The sequence below is a fragment of the Amphiura filiformis genome, chromosome 5, assembly GCF_039555335.1.
Source record: "Amphiura filiformis chromosome 5, Afil_fr2py, whole genome shotgun sequence".
Classification (NCBI taxonomy): Eukaryota; Metazoa; Echinodermata; class Ophiuroidea; order Amphilepidida; family Amphiuridae; genus Amphiura; species Amphiura filiformis.
In genome coordinates, this window is record NC_092632.1 from 42,285,183 (window position 1) to 42,306,533 (window position 21,351).

At 36.1% G+C, this 21,351-nt stretch overlaps 1 protein-coding gene across 1 annotated transcript in view; it reads right to left on the reverse strand.

The window, feature by feature from the left end:
* Window positions 1-634: 634 nt before the first annotated feature.
* Window positions 635-21,351, reverse strand: part of LOC140153154 (3-hydroxybutyryl-CoA dehydrogenase-like) — a 74,833-nt gene continuing 54,116 nt past the window's right edge. Inside the window, exon 8 of the mRNA XM_072175805.1 lies at window positions 635-1,293. Within this exon, the coding sequence (XP_072031906.1) occupies window positions 1,115-1,293 (179 nt within the window). The 3' untranslated portion in view covers window positions 635-1,114. The remainder of the gene's footprint in view (window positions 1,294-21,351) is intronic.

The window sequence follows — 21,351 nt, forward strand, 5'->3', positions numbered from 1 at the left end:
CACATTGTATTCATTTAGTTTCATTTTAAATAACCTTGACTTTAATATTCTCTTAATCTGTATTTTTGTATAACCAAATGACAATGTTGATCAATATTAGATTCTTGTAAAAATATACTCACAAAAACACAATTCTTTATTGCAATTATGTGTAGTTATAAAATGTGGCAAAATGTGTTCAAAACAACAATAAAATGGGGCAAGAATGTTCAGGATAATTTGTTCCAGGGAAGATGTTGCAATGGTGTGATCAAATTTTACCTTGAGATTTCAAACTACTAAAACAACTTGACTATATTGTCTGCCAGGATTGTACCATATGTCCTTCATGTATCTACCCATCATTAAACATATTTATCATTAAACATATTTATTTACTCACCATTAAACATATTTAAAAAACTGAAAAACTGAAGCAATGCATGATCTTACAGGCTCTATCAAAATGATTGGTACCCATTTGGTGTTTAATATTGACAAGCCTGCTTCTTCCATATGCAACATTTGATCCTCTTGAAACAACCAGGATTTATAGTTTAATAAATTAATTAATTAATTAATTAATTAATTAAATTAAATAAATAAAAATAAATCTGATGAAATAATGAAAAATGAAAAATGAAAAAGTCACCTCACCAACCTGGAAAAAAAAGTGACAATAAAACTTGGAATTGACTTTCATGGGCCTAATCACTGGAAACTGATGGGTACCAATCATTTTGACAGAGTCTGTATAACAATCTTATACCTTAAAGAGTTTGTATCTTATGATATGAATTCTATGACATAGTTGTGTATAAGGGCATACCTTAAGAAAATTATTGGGCAGTCCTATTAAATTGAGAGCTGCTGGGTCATCATGTGTATTTTGACCTTTAGAATATAGAAAACGAGTGTTACCTTGTCTTTAAACATAATTAAAGAGATAAATAGTTACTTCATTTAACTCGGCCCTCCTGCCATGGACTGGTAATGAAATATTTTCAAAGCCCTCAAACTTTCTCATGATTGCTGTCTTGCATCTTCAGCCAGAATTACCTCACATTATTACAATATTACATCAATGATAAAATATCTATATTTTACATAAAATAATACAAAAAAGATATAACTTTTAAGAAATATGAACACGGATGGTCTCTGATATCTCTTTACGACAAATCGGGCAGTAATCTTTCCGGTTGACTAAAGATTTTGCACATTCATGGCAGGTGACCAAGTGATGGCATGGACACAGTAAGCAATCCCTGGGTCGATCCATACATATAGCACAGTCTCTGTCGCTCACGGTTGCTGTGGAACAATGTGAATAAAAGAGCAAAAGCAAAAAACAAAAAAAGAACAGGAAGCGTTAGTGCAGGAATTCTCAACAATGTGAATGAGTTAGTTGATATGACAATAACAATATCAGTGAATGCAAGCGTAAAAGAACTCATTTGACGAGGTCAGACTGCGGCATGGTAGAATTGATCGATTTAGAGTTAAATTGCGAAATAAGATCAGTTCATTGAATTGATTTCTATAGTAAAAGAGAGCCTGGAGAGGTCTGGATGAGGTCAACTTTGAATGAATGAATAAAATCTCAAAAGCATTAGCTAAATATATGTGTACTTTATTATACAATCTTTTTCCATTGATTCAAATTGAATTTTGTTGGCAAATTTATCATTACAAGTAGGAATATTCAGAATAAACAATTAAAAAGGTCATTGCCTCATTCAGTCTTTTTCCAGACTTTAAAGAACATTATTAATAGCCTATACAATTGACATAATGGTAGAGGGCAGGCTCAAAACAGGTTGCGTATACATGTACATAATTATAGCAAATACTTGATACTTCTTAATGCATTTCATAAGCTGAGAATTGATTGCTATCTTTACAAAAACTAAATAAAGTGCTTGATTATAATCAAAAGAGTACTTTTGAGTATTATTCTTTTAATCAAATGGGCATTGTTTTGAACAGGGATATGAGACACAGCAAACATTATACATAAGTTGTAAAATGCATGAACTATGGAATAAAAGAACTGTGGAGTAAAAACATTTGAAATATGCATGCACAAACATTGCTTGAGAAAATATTGCAAATATCACAATGTCAATACTATTCGCTGACGTAATTATCGGATTAACTACCATAGCAATAGATGAATGCATTGAACCATAGATGTCAAACAAATGCTGATCACTCGCACCTGTAAGATTAGTATCTTTGAAAAGAGTGGTATTGTATTCAATCTATGACCCCGTTTACACAGAGAGAAGTCGACTTCAATTGCAACATCGAATTCAGATTGCGACTAAGGATTAGCATAAATTATTTCTTAACGGGGTGTTTACACGGTAGTCGACTTCAAATCAAATTGTGAATTCAACTTTTATGCCATCAAGTGCTCATGCTTCAAATAACCATTATGAAGTCGACTTCTAATTACGTGTTCGTTTACACTGCAAAAGTCGAGTTTGAAGTCGACTTTAAATTCGACAAATGTTGCTCCGAGTCGTCATTTGAAGTCGACTTCCGAAGTCGAGTTCAAATTGCGACAACCCTGTTTACACACAAATGAAGTCGAGTTCAAAGTCGACTAAAGTCGACTTCAGGCTCTGTGTAAACGGGGTCTATGATTGCAGACATACACAGGTGATGAGTGCAACCTGCTTGTAGTGCAAGGCAATCTATTTAAAATTGTATTCATCTATTGCTATGGTAGTTAATCTGATTATTACGTCACTTTGATAGCAAATTAGTTAGAGAATAAAGGTATTGTTTTTAGCCACTGGAGTGCATATATCATCTCATATAAAACTTGGGCAACATCATTATTTTAAGTACAACAATTTTTACTTAAAATAATGATGTTGCCCGTGTTATGAGATGATAGATGCACAACAGCGGCTAAAAACAATACCTTTATTCTCATTCTTAAACACTTCAATTCAAATAAAAATATCATTTAATTATTACAAATTTTAATCAAATTAAATCCTTTAAAAGGAATTACAGGGCTTAAAATCGATCAGTCCTGTTGATGCTATACGCCTCTGATTGGTTCAAATAGCGAGTATGTGTATTGCGTCAATGCACACGCACTAAAGTGTGTGATATTGTGTCATATCACACAGGCAAGAACCAATAATATTGCAGGAACGTTCTCATTCTCAAGTGTTTAAGAATAAGCGGTAAAGACTCATAAAGCATTTAGGAACAAACTTGAAACATTTTAATGAAAACCACAAATAAGACAATTGATATAATTATAAACTTTGTAGACATCCATCACTCTATTATAAACATCAGGCATTTCTGATGATCATAACAAACCAACATACACATTCTATTGGACTCAGCCTAAAGGATCCTTCTTTTAGTAGTAAACACTACTCAGCTAGAATTTCTTTACAACTGGGACACCTTTAAGGAATTAGATTCCATTTCCATTTGTGAATATTGAATCAATTCTACACTAATTTGGATGAGTTGATCATACAGGAATACAGACATGCATTGTGTAGGATGTCTGAATGATAAGACCGGATGCCTTTTTTCCATAAAATGGTTAAAAAGTGTTGAAAAGGCTGCAGTGCCTCATTCTTTTCAAAAGTGCCTCCCACTTAATACAAAATGCTATTTTACTTTTGAAACCACACAAAACCCTGGACACAATACTAATGGTTTTCACTACATTCTTGAGGCATGGGACAATCAGGCTCTGTCTATTTAATAGCAAACTTTCCTAAAGTTCCTTTAAAAAGATGTTATTGTTTCAACTTATAATTGTTGTTCATGTCATGTCATCATCACCATTGTAATCGCCATCATCATCATGATCATCAGTATCATCATCTTCAATCATTATAATCATCATTGATTAAATTATTAAAGGTTTGAAATCATTTGTTTGAAATCGTTTGTTTGAAATCGTTTGTTTGAAATCATTTGTCCAAACAGCTGTTTCTTTTCATTTTCTTCTGTGCGATTACGGTTACCTTACACAATTATTTTGGAGTGGCAGGAAAATTGCACCAACAAGGCAAAAACTTTCACTAAATCAAATCACTCGCCACAGAAATGTCTTGTAACTCAACATATACAACATCATACTACATCGTGTTATTCAGCTTGTTAACTGTAAATGTAAAGGAATTTATTTGTTGGCACATGTAAGTCTTGCCCAATCTCAGACGAAATCCTACCTCTTGGCAGCAACCATTTTACAAGTCACCCATAGTGCGCCCACAGTAAAGAAATTAACTCTCACCTATCTAATTTCACACCTCGAAACCATTTACAAAATTGGCCAAATTAAGTTGTATTTGCCGTAACCATGGTAACTTACATGCTATGTTTCTTTCATATGCCCACTTCACAGATATCACTTCAAAGGTACATAAACAATTCCCTTCCTGTCTGTCAATTTTGTAATGGATGATGTTCAAAACCACAATTATATACGTACTGTTCTGAGCCTGTTGAGTGTTGGCTTCTTGTTTGAATAATATTATGAGTTGATTTCATACAAAACTTTGAAATATTTTAACATACTTCAAACAACTTCACTTGTTTTGATTTAAAGAATTTCCGGTTTTTCTACACATGCTACTGACTCGGATGAGAATGCCGCAAATTTTTAATAACATTCTTTGAAATGATCCTGGTTGCAATCTTCTTGTTAACGCACTACATTCCAAACATTTATAATGCTCATGCTGAACTATTAATCAATTGTTGATCTTCACCAAAAAATGATGCAAGCAATAATTTGGGCCCCATGCATACCAATTCAAAGTGGCAAATTTTCCCTGAAGTGTTCAGCATGGAGCTTACACATGTAAACAGAGCCAGATGCCTCCCAGTCTGAATTAATATTATCATGTTATTTTATTATTGTTAGTATTATTTCTTTTTGTGGTTTACATTTTTTATTTTGTACTTACTAAGAAAAGAATGTAAAATTTTTTGGTCAGGTTTTTTCATATTGTGGTAATAAAATAACATGATCATATTAATGAGACATTGAGGCCAACATTAAAGCAATCCGTTTCCACTTTTTTGAGTTATATTGCTCCAGTGGTTTTGAGAGACAAAAATATGCATAACAATGCCCCATAGAATAGGCCTGCAGCCTATACATCCGAAAGTGGTTACTACTTATTACCACATTTTTGTTCACATCATCTAAACGAAAAATAATTAATTATCTTGGACGATTACCAGAAAGGTGGCATCAACAACCGCTCTCGCTTCGCATTTGGTCCATCCCTTTGGGCTGAGCTCGCACTATGCACTCGCTAAGTCTGTTATATGATGGCTAAGTCCATACGCAGGATATTTGGGGGCGGTGCTGATTTTGAAAAAATTTGACTTTTTCCAGTGGAGAGCGATTTTGTGAAAAGTCAGTGGACTTTCTTCCCAAAATGTTGACCTTTTTTGACCGAAACAGCGTAAAAACCTTGATTTTTTTGTTTTGATCGCTACGCTCGCAAATTCTGAAATTTCGGGACTTTTTGTATACTTTGGTGAATTTGAGGAGGTGTGGCTACCCCCTGCTTACGGGCCTGGTGAAGGCCACAGATTGCAGTTAGTGGGGGACTGAAACTGTCAATCTGGTCAGAAACCTAAAAACAAGCGATAATGTTATGGCAGCAAAGGTATCAATCAATGTTTATATAAACATTTTCATAGTATTTTGGAGGTGATACTTTCAACTACAGATTTTGTTACAAACATAATTTCTATTCTTTATAATAAATCAAGATATGTTATATCACAGTTTAGAAAACACATCATTGACCTAACATTGACACTGCTGTGAAATAAGACACATCTCACAATCTACCCAAATCTGATAAACTAAACTGATATTACTACATGTATTTTTCAGAAGAAATCGTGCTACTGCATCAGTCAGATGTGATCGGGTACTAGAAATACAAGTTGTTTGACGCTATCTTGAGCATTTGGCCCCCAGATATTGGTAGACTGTAACAAATCCTCGACATAACAAACAACGAGCTAGGATGGCTGCATGCATAAATGCATCTTACGCTATTAGTTGCCTACTTGGCGGAAACGCTGGGGAGGATGATCATACTCCTATCATGCTGGTTTCATAATATTTACAGGTAGCTCAAAATACAAAATTTGATATTTGTATCATCACAGAGTTCAATTCATAATAAAATGGCATAAAACACAACAGTTGGCAAGGAACAGGTGCCTATTCGTTATTACTGATACTTTTGGTTAGGTAGTATGTAAGCCTCTGGTTCCTGCAAGGAATTATCCCCAAAATTGAGCAAAATGAAGAATATGATATTTCATATGATTCTATCATTGCTACAATTCAAGCTGGAGGTAAATGATAACTTTTGTATCAGGGCATGGAATAAGAATTCATAATTTCTTTCTAATTTCTCAACCCAATGGGTAAGAACGAAATTATTCACATGATTTGTTAAGGGCAGTCTTTCTGTTCCTTGTTCTTTTTCTTAAATTCTGTTTCTCTTGTTTCTCTCATACAGGCTAGCATGCTTATACAAGAAGTCGGAAATATTGATTTTGAGATAAGCCAAATAAAGGAAATATTTCCTCTTGTTTTGAAAACTCTTTAATTGCTCATATCTTTTTAACGGACACAATAGGATTGCGCTGCACGAAGTGGGTACAATCTTTTGAATTTGCTGGGTTTTACCCACATTGAAGACTGCCCTCCTTCTGTGTACGCCATACTTTGAAAAGGCTAATGGGGTTTTCAGCAAAATGCAGCTTTTAAAATGCTTTTTACTATCCTATAAGAAACTGTAAATTGCATATGACCAACTTTGGACTGATTTTGCTTGTTCACACATCACACCACATATAAGCTGTTAAGCTCAGCTTGAGCAATTTGCTTGAGCCTGGTCCCATCAGGACCCAAGTGTGTGTCCGCCCAGCCTGTTAAACAATAAACTACTATCTTTGCGTCAGCAACCCATCAGCACTACCTATATAGTTATAGTTAACTATTATTAATGCCTAAAAAACTAGATTTTATATCACAATTTGCTGTTTTTATCACTGTCAATACAGCTGACAAAGCACATATTATTATGGACAAAAATTATTGGCAAGAAAATAGTATATCTTTTAATTATATCTGCACATTTCAACAAAAGAAAGTAAACATGGGGATGGGGGCAGGTACATTGCACCACACCCCGGCTATGAGTATGAGCCCCTAGTAAAAACCCCTAGTAAAAAAAAGTTTTCCACTTTTGCCGCAATTTTGCGTACCGACCCCCCACCCACTTGGCCACCCCCACAAAAAATAATTCTTGATGCTGCCACTGCTTACATAAAGTTATGCCAACCCAACCAAAGGCACCAAATGATCCAATGCTAGTAATTAGTCACATATGGCCAAGTACTATATAGTTTATTTTATTTCATTATGTAGTCTCATCTTCAACATTCATGATTGATGAGTATGGTCTACATATTTCATTATAGACCAATCAATCTCGGATGAATAACCATAGGTCCCATCCATCAAACAGTGCAAATACTTTCCTACACTCCAGGTTTTTGATCTCTGCAGTCAATCCTTGCATGTCTTTATATTGCCAATCTGTGATATGCTCAGATTTACATCAATATATTTGCATGTTAACTCATTCATGAATCTATTGAATTACTATCAGTCATGCTTCATCATTCATACAAGAACATCAATATGTCTATGTTAAAGCCATAAATGTACGATCTTATAGTATGAAATTGGTTTAAAAAATTTTAACCTGATTTTTTGGCTTATTTGTAATGTTTCCACATGCCCCAAATTACACCAAAATGGAATCTGCCAAATTTGCTGTATATTCCAGGTCAACTGAGCAATTTTGACTTTTTTTGTCATAATTCACTCATGAAGTCCCCATAGTGGGGGTTCTTTCACCTTCCTTTGTTGTTTTGGCTTAAAATGGAGAGAAACCTTTCAAGGGAGTTATTACTAATATTATTTCAGCATTTTGAGTAAAGAGTAACAAAATTATAATTTGATGGCAATCAACAAAAATTGATATTTTGCATGTTTGTTTGTTTGTTTGTTTGTTTGTTAGTTAGTGTGCAGTGTGCACCTGTTCGATACCTTATTTTTGCTGCAAATACACACAATACATGTAAGTAACTATTTTCAATTGAAATAATATATTGTTATAAATATCTACATAAGACTACAATTTTACTAGCAGAAAAGGCTCTTCACAATTATATTTTTCAGTGATCTATATTTTCATGAAAGTGTATGACATACAGAATTCATTTTCATTTTCTTCTTTTGTTTACACATCTCTGTTTGCAGAACTATAAAAACATTTTTGTTTTACTTGAATAAGAATATTGGAGATTGCAGAAACAATCCTTAGATTTAAAAGTCAAATATCTTTCCTACGTAGACAACTAAATCACTGTGTGAGTGAGCGCTCCCACAGCAAAAACCTGAAGACGTGCCATTTACGCCGGGATGAGCGAGGCTGATTTCAAACTGGGTGCAATTCTAACTATGTCCTCACTCCTAGTGAGTAATTCTTAGCATGGTTGTCATCTGTAGCTATCTAAAGTTTTGATCCAACTGTCACCGACATAGAGATATGATTGATACTTGCCCATGTGCCACCTAACCTTTCTAATTATGTGTTTATTTTCTCATATCATAAAATAGAAGCAAGGGAGGAGGCCCATCATGGGAATTTTCAAAGGAAGGAAGGAAGGAGGAGGAACTCAACTAGGTATTTTGAACCATCTTTTTTGTTAAAGAACATTATTTAAAGCATGTTAATAAAATGCAGAGCAACATAGCTGCAAGAGGCAGATGTGGAGTTAAATGTGAATTTGAGGAAAAGGCCAAAAGTACAGTATATGCATATAGGCGACAACAAAAAACCCTGGGTGGATGGACTTTCCAAGTAGGGTTCGCGGGCGTTGATCTTACCCTAAAATATCACCAAAAGCTTGACAATTTGGCAATTTGATCATTATTTTGCAAGCATATTTTTTTCCAAAACTTTTCAATCAAAATCAATCAATTTTGGCTCCAAAACAGCTGATTTTACATGATTTTAGCAAAAAGTAAAAATTATCATAAAATGCAAAATCTGGGTTAGTCGGGCCTGTAAAACAGGATTTTTTGTGCCCTAATGTCTGTAAATAATTGAAATTTTATTTTTTGCAGAATACATACCAAATACCTTGATATTTCACTTTCATGCCTTATACATTTCCCCATGAAACTGACAAGATAGTAATGTGTTTTAAGCAATTTTATTTTATATTCCGATTTATATTACTTTGATTGTTTTCCCTCTCTCCTTATTCTATATTTTATGATGTGAGAGTTCCGAGTCCTTTAACCTACTACTGTAAAACCACTTAATTTCGCTAGGGATTTAATTTCACTAATTTCGCTAGAAGCCTTAATTTGTTGGAATTAATTAAAGACCTGCGAATTTGACAGTTTTACATTGTAAACATGAATTGCTGGATGAGTCACGAAAATCTCTGAGTGAGTTTTCATTTTGCTTGTGTGAATTAGTTTAAAAGTTTCAAATAATTATGAATTGCTGGATAAGCAAAATTAATTTAATTAAACACCCAAATATAAAATATGTTTGTATTTTGGCACTTTAATATGCCCAAAACTGTCCACCTCACAGGGCCGACCCTGGGCCAGGTCAAAATTTGGAGGCCCCAAAAATCACTGTGAGGAAGGAATGTGCCTGGGGAATGTGGCCAAGTTTTGGTTTAGGTAAGATCGATAAGGGAGGTGAGAGCATTACAATTTAGAGGGAAACAAGCATAGATTTTACAAGGACATATGCGCGTGAAGCGCTTGCAAATTTTTCAATATTAGACTATTCTAGACCAAAATGAATATGATGAAGGTGAATTTTGCTATATAATGGGCCAGTTCACGCTAAGCGAGCAAAATTTTCCAATTTTACCCTATTTTGGCCAAAAGCAGGGTCCAAAAGGGAAGATGAACAGGGCAATTTTGGGGACCCCCAAAATTTGGAGGCCCTGGGCCCAATGGTAAATCTGGCCCTGAATTCTCACTGAATGACCCCCATTTTTGGGTCTTATCACCCCTTTTTATTGGTGTCAAATCTCTCACCCAAAGACATGGTTTTGAAATCGCTGTCTGCATATCCCTGCCACTTCAAAAGTTGAGATCGAGTGTCCCCTATACTCCTTATCAAAACCTCAATTTTAAATTTTCTGAAATCCCCTGCAAATACTCACATTGTCACACGAAATTATTGCGTCATGAATGAAACACATTGCTGAGTGAAGATCTAGAATTCAACTTGACAAGACCTTGATATTTCCAAAAATAGCATCTATTACACACTTCAAACACAGGAAAATAATGGTTACCATGGTAAATGAACAGATTCCATCATTCTTACATCCTATATTGCATGTTTGCATTGAGGTTTAGATGCAATTGTCAAATGTTTAAACGACATTGATCATTTGTGCATCATTTGCAGGCCTGGAAAAGGTGTGGAATTAGTGGGAAATTTAGGGAAGGGCTGAAAATGTGTAACAATTTGAAAGGAAATTCCTGTATTCTTGGAGCGAAATTAAAGTTTATTATTCACAGGAAATCAAAATTAAAATTTTTCAAGCGCTATAAATGTATTTGCTTTGATTTTGTTTCCAGACAGATTCTACATTTTTTTAAATCTTTCAAATTCATTTTGTAAGAATATATTTGTGATTCTTTCATTTCGTTATATAAATATTAACAAATTGTGAAATTTATATGAATTATGTAGGCATATTTCTCTGGTCTTTTGTTTGCGTGGGCTATATTTATCTTCTTCTTTTTGTTAGGCCACAATATAATTTAATTGTCTATGTTTTTCTATGTTTTTAACAAATTTACATCTTGACACTGTGATGTGCCCTAGTAATTTTGCATTCTAAAACTATTTCATGATTCTTATTTCAAGTGATCATGTAAGAGTTTATGTGTGATAACATTTCTGGGGAAATCCCATTTGATCATAATAACAAATTCAGCCACAGCCAAATTCAGTCTTGGAAATCCCCATATGGCTCAATGTAACAATTGTACTGCATCATGTTACGGAAAAGCCTTGTTGCTATAAATGTGGAAGTTGAATGAAAGAGCTATGTTTTCGGGGCAGAACTTTAATACAAATTTAATTTTGAAGTGAGCTGTGATCTATGAAGTGAGCTGTGTTTTCCATAGCGATGTATCATTTTGTACATGCATTCATGTTATGTACAAGAATATTGTCCAATGTCCAATCATACTCTACTTTTCATTCCAAGATTTTAATTTTGTTAACTTGTGGGTCACTCCATATGAAATCAAGGAGCCGCCCCACCTGCCCCCCTCAGATTTGCTATATATTTTAGTCATATGTTGTACCTGTAAAAATATTAAAACCTGCAAATTTGAGGTCTGTATCTCTTACGGATTTTCTGTGGCAGCCATTTAAAGTTGGAGTAGGGGGGTCTAAATTTGGACCCAAAAGTTGCCCTTTAAATAAATTTCATCTTTGGGAGGCTGTACCTTCTTTATAAAAAGAAAGAGAGGTCTGAAACTCTGTGTACACACTAACTGCATGCCCAATTTGTCAAAAAATAAAAAAATAAAAAATTCTGTAATTGCGTGTTGTGTCACGGGGTCATTAAATATGCAAGAAAAAATGTAATGTTTTGTAAACTGGCAAGTTTAGCCCCCTAAATTCACATTTTGGTCAGATTAATTATTTTTGTTGTCACTGATGCTATATATAGGATAAATAGAATGCATATCCAAAAAATTGAGGTCACAACTCATTTACATTTCGAACAGCGCCCTCACGAAGATGAAATTTATTGCAAATTCAACATTTTCAGGGGGCCCAAAGTCAATGTGGTCCACCTTCAAAATTTATAAAACATCACTTTTATATAACTACTAGTCTTAAATTACAACTTTGCTAAGTCCCAGTAATTGTTTAGGTTGACTTCATATAAAATGACAAGCCCAAAGTTGACCATTTTCTTATGATTGCATGTAGTGCAAATGTGCCGAATTCGGAAGGCTTGAAAGCCAAATTGGCCCAAATATTGAAAATAAAATGGAAATAAAAGTAAATAGGGCCAATAACTATGCATCTAGTCATTTATTTTCAATATTGTGGCCATTTTGACCCTTTAAACCTTCCGAATTCTGCACATTTGCAGTACATGCAATCATAAGAAAATGGTCAACTTTGGGCTTGTCGTTTTATATGAAGTCAATCTATAAAATTACTGGGATTGAGCAAAGTTGCATATAAAAGTGATGTTTGATAAATTTTGAAGGTTGACCACATCGACTTTGGGCCCCCTGAAAATGGTGAATTTGCATTAATTTTCATCTTCGCGAGGGCGCTGTTGGAAATGTAAATAAATGGTCACCTCAATGTCTTGGATATGCATTGTATTTGTCCTATATATCGCATCAGTGACAACAAAAAACAATTATTCTGACAACAAATGTGAATTTAGGGGGGCTAAAACTTGCCAGTATACAAAACATTAACATTTTTTTTTGCATATTTAATGACCCCGTGACACATCGCGCAATTAGAGACATTTATTTTTTACTTGATGACAAATTAGGCATGCAAGTAGTGTGTATACAAAGTTTCAGACCTCTCTCTCTTTTTATTAGGAAGGTACAGGCTCCCAAAGATGAAATTTATTCAAAGGGCAACTTTTGGGTCCAAATTTAGATCCCCCTACTCCAACTGTAAATGGCTACCGTAGAAAATATGTATATATTGAAAATGAAATGGAAATAAAAGTAAATAGGGCCAATAACTACTCATCTAATCATTTATTTTGAATATTGTGGCACATTTGACTTTCAAGCCTTCCGAATTCGGCACATTTGCACTACATGCAATCATAAGAAAATGGTCAACTTTGGGCTTGTCATTTTATATGAAGTCAACCTATACAATTACTGGGACTTAGCAAAGTTGTAATTTAAGACTAGTAGTTACATAAAAGTGATGTTTTATAAATTTTGAAGGTGGACCACATCGACTTTGGGCCCCCAGAAAATGTTGAATTTGCAATAAATTTCATCTTCGTGATGGCGCTGTTCGAAATGTAAATGAGTTGTGACCTCAATTTTTTGGATATGCATTCTATTTATCCTATATATAGCATCAGTGACAACAAAAAATAATTAATCTGACCAAAAATGTGAATTTAGGGGGGCTAAACTTGCCAGTTTACAAAACATTACATTTTTTCTTGCATATTTAATGACCCCGTGACACAACACGCAATTACAGAATTTTTTTATTTTTTATTTTTTGACAAATTGGGCATGCAGTTAGTGTGTATACAAAGTTTCAGACCTCTCTTTCTTTTTATAAAGAAGGCACAGACTCCCAAAGATGAAATTTATTTAAAGGGCAACTTTTGGGTCCAAATTTAGACCCCCTACTCCAACTTTAAATGGCTGCCACAGAAAATCCAGAAGAGCTACAGACCTCAAATTTGCAGGTTTTTAATATTTTTACAGGTACAACATATGACTAAAATATAAAGCAAATCTGAGGGGGTCAGGTGGGGCGACTCCTTGATTTCATATGGAATGACCCTTATGCAAACAGGGTGTTGTTGTTGTGCATTCTTGTGAGAACTTGGAAAAGGTGTTTTGACCTTTGGTCATTTCTGACTTCACATACCGTTCCCATCATATCCTAACATACAATTAAAAGGTTTGATGAATGAAGTTCATGCCATTCATATGCAATGCATTATAAAGTGACTCATAACTTTAGTGATATCATGATCATCATAATGTAATATCTTATAATAAACGTCACTGTCCATCTGCTGGTCATTTGGTCATTACAATGATATTGACCTTGACAAGATCTTTCTATTAGCGGACTACCTTGATGAAAAGATACAATGCATCATACGATTATCTTTCAATGGTTGGTCATCTATATGTCACACCTGATATGTCAATTTTTGAGACCCACTCAATTATGATATTCAATCAATTTCTATCTTTTTACAAATCAAACTATCAAGCTAAATTAATGACTGACTTGATAGGTAATAAGGTTTGATAATGAGTGTGATTTATCAATTTTGAATATAATCCACTCATATAATAATTTCTTCTGGTGTTTTTATGGATTAGAACTGATGTAAGGAATCAGAATTTCGGGGAAAGTGCCAGATTTTGAGAAATTAGCAAAGATGAACTTTTAACCAAATTCATTTTGAAACACCCTAAATCTATGCACTTTAAAATAATTTGAAGAAATATGATATTACTCATTGTGAGCAACTTGTCCCAGCACATCCCTTTTTTAAAGGGATTTTTATTTAGTGTGAATTTGGGATGATATCTATTCCTATGTAGCCTTTTCCACTTCATTTTGTCTTTTTCTTACTTCCTCATCCTCATTTTGTTTTCTAGATTTTCCTATATCGTCACCAGCGAGCAATTAATAACTGTCATCTGACCAGAGACCTTGGTCTGACCAAGAACTCCAAATGGATAATAATAATTATCTCTTGTCATTGATACTTCTCATAGGATGCTTCACTGGAGAGAAATGGGATAGCTAGAGTTAATGAGCCACAGAGTAAATCCCAACTGCAGCCCAGGTATTAAACATCAAAGGCTAAGCTTTAGAAGGTTAAGGTTACAGATTATTTACAAAGCTCTTCCCATACCTGATCAATTGAGAATCAACACCCACACAGACTGACACTATGGATCAAGTGCAGAGGGAGGGGGCATGTCATGGAAGAGTGGAGTGGGATAATTAGTATTTGTATGGGGGTAACTTGTTTTTGGAACATATCAGAGTTATGGGATATGATTTACTTGCAGGAACAAGGCGGTTCTCGAACCAGTTCTCGGACCACTAAATCCCCCACCATTGCGGTCACAGGCAGGGTTGTGGTGGAAATAGAAGCTAGGCCTCCTGCCATAGTGCTGAGAAGGGTTATAGCAATTTAACCCTATTTGACCCCATTTGATCTTTGACCCATGACACATGACCCACCTCCGAACTCAATCATTGCCTAATTGAGAATATGCTGCAAAGATGGACACACATACTCGCATAATTAGATAATAAGGTAAGGACGCACACACGGATGACTTCTATAGCCCCCTTCACCAATGGGGTGACTAAAAACAATGATCATAAGAGCTTCAGAAGACTGATTTTCAGAATAAGCTTGTATAGGGAAGGCTACTACATGATACAATTCTTACTTTGGAGTTACATATTATTAAATTAATTTATTCAAGTGGAAAATGTGCATTAGACTGATATGCATGATACCTCTCCCCAATGAGGATACTGGCCATTTGGATTGGCCCTCAGCACCACTGGAAGCATCACAGGCAACAACAGTCTACCCCCTTACCTAATAATAGCATCCGGACACTGAAGTCTATCGCTTTTGGGAGATGCTTATACAGTGCATGCATGCCATGGAGGATCTGAATCATGATCCTAAGCAAAGTAAAGGAGTCGACCTGCATTTTTTACAGGACGGAGTGCCCCTCTCACTTTCGTTAGCGATTAGGCCAGACTCCACCATGAAATGTTGCCACACCTCTGTTACCTTCCCAGCATTTAAGAATGCCGGTACTCATTTATACACCTAGGTAGAGAGGAGTAATCGAGGAGTGCCTTACTCAAGGCCACAACACGATGAAGACACCGGGCCTCAAACCCGCAACCTTCAGACTACGAGTCGGAGACCATTCCGCTCGGCCACCGAGCTCCCGTCATGATCCTGAGCTGGAAAGTTAAGATATTTTTATTTAGACATTCAATGGAGTTCAGTTGTACAAGTGCATTAAAAAAGGGCACTTAGACACTTGAAAAAATCTATAGGGGGACTTTAAGGGAAGGGGTGGGCCACTAAGTAGTTAGCATACAGTAGGATGTATATAGTTCATCTGGATCTAATCTACACTCATCTTGATGCAATAAGTGTCATGTAAATAGCACGTGGATGGCTCCAATGATCAGTCACCCATTCTGTATTAGTGCATGGACATGCACTTGAAATCAAATATTAACACAACATATAAATGGTCATTGAGCCATTCACTGGAATCTTCCTGATTATCTCTAGGCTTGATGATAGCTACTGTTGCAACCCCGGTAGTGGCTAGCAATCATCTTTCACTTCACATCCTTCTTGCAAAGTGCTCCAAGGTTGGGTTTGAAATGTCAAGACGATTTTACACGCATGGTGATGTCAAACTTAAAGGCACACATAGCTTAAAATGTCTTCTTAGTAATATCCCACTGCGTCAAAAAGCTTGTACTTTTAATTGAATATTATTTTATTTTTATTTTTTTGAAATGTAGATATCATCTTTTGTCACCTTTTAACATCGTTTTAAACTGTTCATGGATATAATTTTCCATCATCTCTCACTGCACGTGTCTATACTGAGCACCTCGCATTACCAAGCTTTTATTCACCTGCATTTTTCCCCTCACTGTCAACTAGGTCTCGGTTCACTACCCACATACTAGTAGCGGGGAGCATAGAAGTCTAGAAAAACGTTTCGTGACCTTCAAGCTGCTTTAAGGACAGCCAGCATAGGGGACTTCTGGTGTCACCCACTAAATCGTCACCCATCCTATACTGTTTCTATTGGGCACATCATACCCACATATTACCCACAGTTGGTTGATAGCTGACAGAAAGGTTAACTCGCATTGCCCCGCATCACCCTTCTGTTTTTACTGGGGCTGTTCCCACAAATTTCTCACATTACTGGTCAACCATATATGACCTGATTAGGACATTTTGTCCTAATAATGGTAGCGAGGTGGAGGGGTTTAGGCCACGGTCAGCGGATAGGTATAAGGAATCAAGCTTCCCATCAAAATGATAAGTACCAGTATTATATTAACAGCCTTTTCAAAGTCAAGCCAGTACCATGCAACATTGAAGTCCAATATCTAAGCTGTTCAATCTTAGGTTTATAGCAAAGACAACTCTATGCCGTACTAAGTACCAGTAAAGATATTGTCATCTGTATTGGATGATGGTCAAGTAGCGGTATACCATAGCAGGATGGTGACAGGGATCCCTGATGACGGCAAAAGTCACACGGATGCATGGATACTTTGAGACACCCTGTAGCAAATCACTATGCAGTGTTCCTGGATTTTGAAGTGATTTAAAAATATGGCACATGACAAAAATAATGAAACCAAAGTATGATGTTGAGTGAGATTCAGGCCACAGTTCAACAACATACCTCAATACATCACATTATCTACCTGCCAAAGACCTCATCATAGAGACAGCCTCACATGCATCTTTTTTGTTATTTTCTTGTGTTTTGTTTACCTTATCCATAAAAACACATTTTTTCCACAAAAGTTGTGCTAAATTTCAGCAGTTCAAAAATGTAATAGAAAACACATCCATAGTATTAATTGTCACACATATCTTAAAAGCATGTTTGAACAGAAAAGTCATTTCCACTTTGGTATTGGTAAGCCTTTACATTTGTCACCGAGTCTTTTTATGGCTTTATCTTGGTTTCATACATTTCAAGGGCCCTCTATTTCATTGAGACAGTGAAAACAATTTTCTCCTTTAAAGCGCAGCTTTTCTAAAATTATGTTTGTCATATTTCATCATTTTAATGATCCATTCACAGCATAACTATATTATTTTACAAAAACATTTTCTTGTTTCAGCTTTTCATTCATAAGCAGGGCTTAAATTGTAGCAAACAAAATTCATCGTAATCGCAAACGTAGCCTGACCGAAAGATGTCTTCATAATCGCAGACTCTACAGCCTGGCCAACTGAGTAAATCAGATCGGGTCACACACAAATCGCCTTTTGCGTTCCATACTACAGTCAAAGTAATCACCGCGCTACCAGAAGGCATAACTGGAATCGGCCCTTGTAGTTGCTCATTAAAATTGTTCTATGACTAACTGCACATAAGTGGTAAACACTGGCAAATTGGTGTTGCAACCATTCAATTCATTAGTAAAGAAACATCTTCGTGTGTCAGTTTGAATAGTGCTGTAAGTTATTAACAAATTACACACATAGCGATTAAAAATAAAGACTCTAGTAAATAACTAATTTGTATGGCACTCATTTTAATTACTTCTTCTTTCAAGTATTATGAATGGATACCTTTTGATCAGATAAGTCAAACACCTCGGATGCGATAGATAAACCCATAGGCATTAAAGATGCAAAGTATTTATTCTAAAGCTTTTTACTCCCTGATGAATTTGGTATCATTACATCTTATTGCATCTTATCACAGGTTCTGGTATTATACAAGCAAGCCACCAGGCATCAAAATGGGCTATTCCATTTAAAATCCACACTACCCCTGTGGAAGATTTAGCTAAAGTCTTCCACAGACGGAGTATCAATTTTGAATAGAATAGACAATCGGGCAACTTCCATTTGAAATGCTCACTCCAGTTGTGGAAGATATAGGTAAAGCCATAATACAGGGGGAGTATGGGTTTCAAAATGATTAACTCTGACCAATTACATTTGAAAAACATACTCCCCCTGTGGAAGATATTTCTAAAATCTTCCACAGGTAGTGCGGATTTCAACTGGAATAGCACAATGTATAAGACAATATTCTCTTCATTTTCACCTATGTAAGATTCATGCTCTAAACCGTTACTTATTTACATGCATTATCACTTCATTTTGTTACTTCTCTTGAACCATATGATTAATTTTACAAAATGCAATTAATATTTAGTTCCAATTTATAACCAAAACACCTTGTGATAAAAGTTAATTCCCCTCATTAAATATTTTGACAAGTTACTTAATAAAACGCTATTTTACTCATGGTTTTTTGGTCTGCATTCTTTTACACAAAGCAATTAGTACATGCCCTTTAGGAAAATTCAAATAATCTTGTTTTGGTTGCTTTATTCTGCCAAGCTAAGCATGCTTGAGGTTAAAGTGTAGTCCTCCTTTGTAAAATTATAGATTTTCCAAACATGTTTGAACAGGCTAAATCCTAAAATACACACTGTCAAATACATTTCTGTAAAATAATTTTATATATTGTATATGTCCATCTATCAAAAATGTTCAAAATAATAAAATATGCAAAATACTTTATCCTATGAAATTTTCTTAAAATAGTATGTGCATGTTTTGGTGATTTACATAGATGACAATATACACTGGTGGCTTGATATGTAGCTGAATACAAATGAACTTTCAAATTGCTATTTATAATTTGAATAATTTTATTATCACTAGAGTACCTGCGGCTGTGAGGGCACTGTAGCTGTACGTGAGAGCACCACCAGCATCAGATAGTGATGCTGTTTGACCCCCCACTGAACCCATATGACCTCTGACCCTAAATGACCTTGGCTTGATCCCCTTTGACCTTTGATGACCTCAGTTTTATTTGATACATCCATTTGAAATTTAGAAATCATTTTCAGCTATGAATGCTGGGAAGACATTGCAGTCCTCACAGGGAGTGGTGAAATCTTCCTGTTCCTGTCATATTGAGAATTCGTTATACCATGTTTAAGCCCTCGTAGCAAGGACTCCACCCACCAAGTCTGTGCCCGATCGGACAAAGTTTGAAATTTGACCCCCTCCGTAATGACCTTTGACCTCGGTTGACCTCAATGGTATTTTATGCATATATTCCCTCGTAGCAAGGATTCCACCCACCAACTTTGAGCCCCATCGGACAAAGTTTGAAATTTATCCCCTCCATAATGACCTCGGTTGACCTCAATTTCATTTCGGGCATATATTCCCCTCGCATCAAGGATTCCACCCACCAAGTTTGAGCCCGATCGGACAAAGTTTGAAATATGACCCCTCCGTAATGACCTTTGACCTCGGTTGACCTCAATGTTATTTCGGGCATATATTCCCCTCGTATCAAGGATTCCACCCACCAAGTTTGAGCCCGATCGGACAAAGTTTGACATTTGACCCCTCCGAATGACCTTTGACCTCGGTTGACCTCAATTTTATTTCGGGCATATACTCGCCTCGTATCAAGGATTCCACCTACCAAGTTTGGGCCCGATCGGACAAAGTTGAAATTTTGACCTTTGACCTTGACCTCTGATGACCTTTCAAACTACCCCATAAACGTGGAATGCCCGATACCTATCTATATCCGAAATATCGGAGTGATGCGTCGAAGCGCGGCGAAACGCATTGCCGGACAGACGGACAGACAGAGCTTACGATTTTATTAGTACTAGTTCACCCGTTGCAGTGAGAGTAACTGATGGCAATGCTATTTGACCCCTGATGACCCTTTTGACTTTTTGACATGTTCTCCTCATATCGAGGATTCTTTCTACCACTTTTAAGCCCAGTTGGTCATACTGACCCCATATGACCTTTGCCCTCGATTGACCTCGGTTTGATTTTGTTCATGGTCCCGTTATATGGAGAATTACTTTCACCAAGTTTTACCCGAAATCAGGCGAAGTTTAAAATGCAGCCCCTGGATGACCTTTGACCTCGGATGACCTCGATTATATTTTTACGTGTTCCCCTCATATCAAGGATTCCACCCACCAAGTTTGAGCCCGATCGGACAAAGTTTGAAATTTGAACCCTCCGTAATGACCTTTGACCTCGGTTGACGTCGATTTTGTTTCGGCGCATATATATTCCCCTGGTATCAAGGATTCCACCCACCAAGTTTGAGCCCGATCGGACAAAGTTTGAAATTTGAACCCTCCGTAATGACCTTTGACCTCGGTTGACCTCCATTTCATTTTGGACATATATTCCTCTCGTATCAAGGATTCCACCCACCAAGTTTGAGCCTGATCGGACAAAGTTTGAAATTTGACCCTCCGTAATGACATTTGACCTCGGTTGACCTCGATTTTATTTCAGGCATGTAATCTCCTCGTATCAAGGATTCCACCCACCAAGTTTGAGCCCGATCGGACAACGTTTGAAATTTGACCCTCTGTAATGACCTCTGACCTCGCTTGACCTCGATTTTTTTCGGGCATATATTCCCTCGTATCAAGGATTCCACCCACCAAATTTGAGCCCGATCGAACAAAGTTTGAAATTTTGACCTTTGACCTTGACCTCCAATGACCTTAAAAACCACACGGTCAACATGCTTTTTCCAATACCTATCCATATCCAAAATATCGGATCGATGCGTCTTAGCGCGGCGAAACGCATAGCCGGACAGACAGACACACAGACACACACACTTCGCTGGTTATTTTAGTATAGTAGATAGTGCACCTGCAGCTGTGAGAGCCCTGA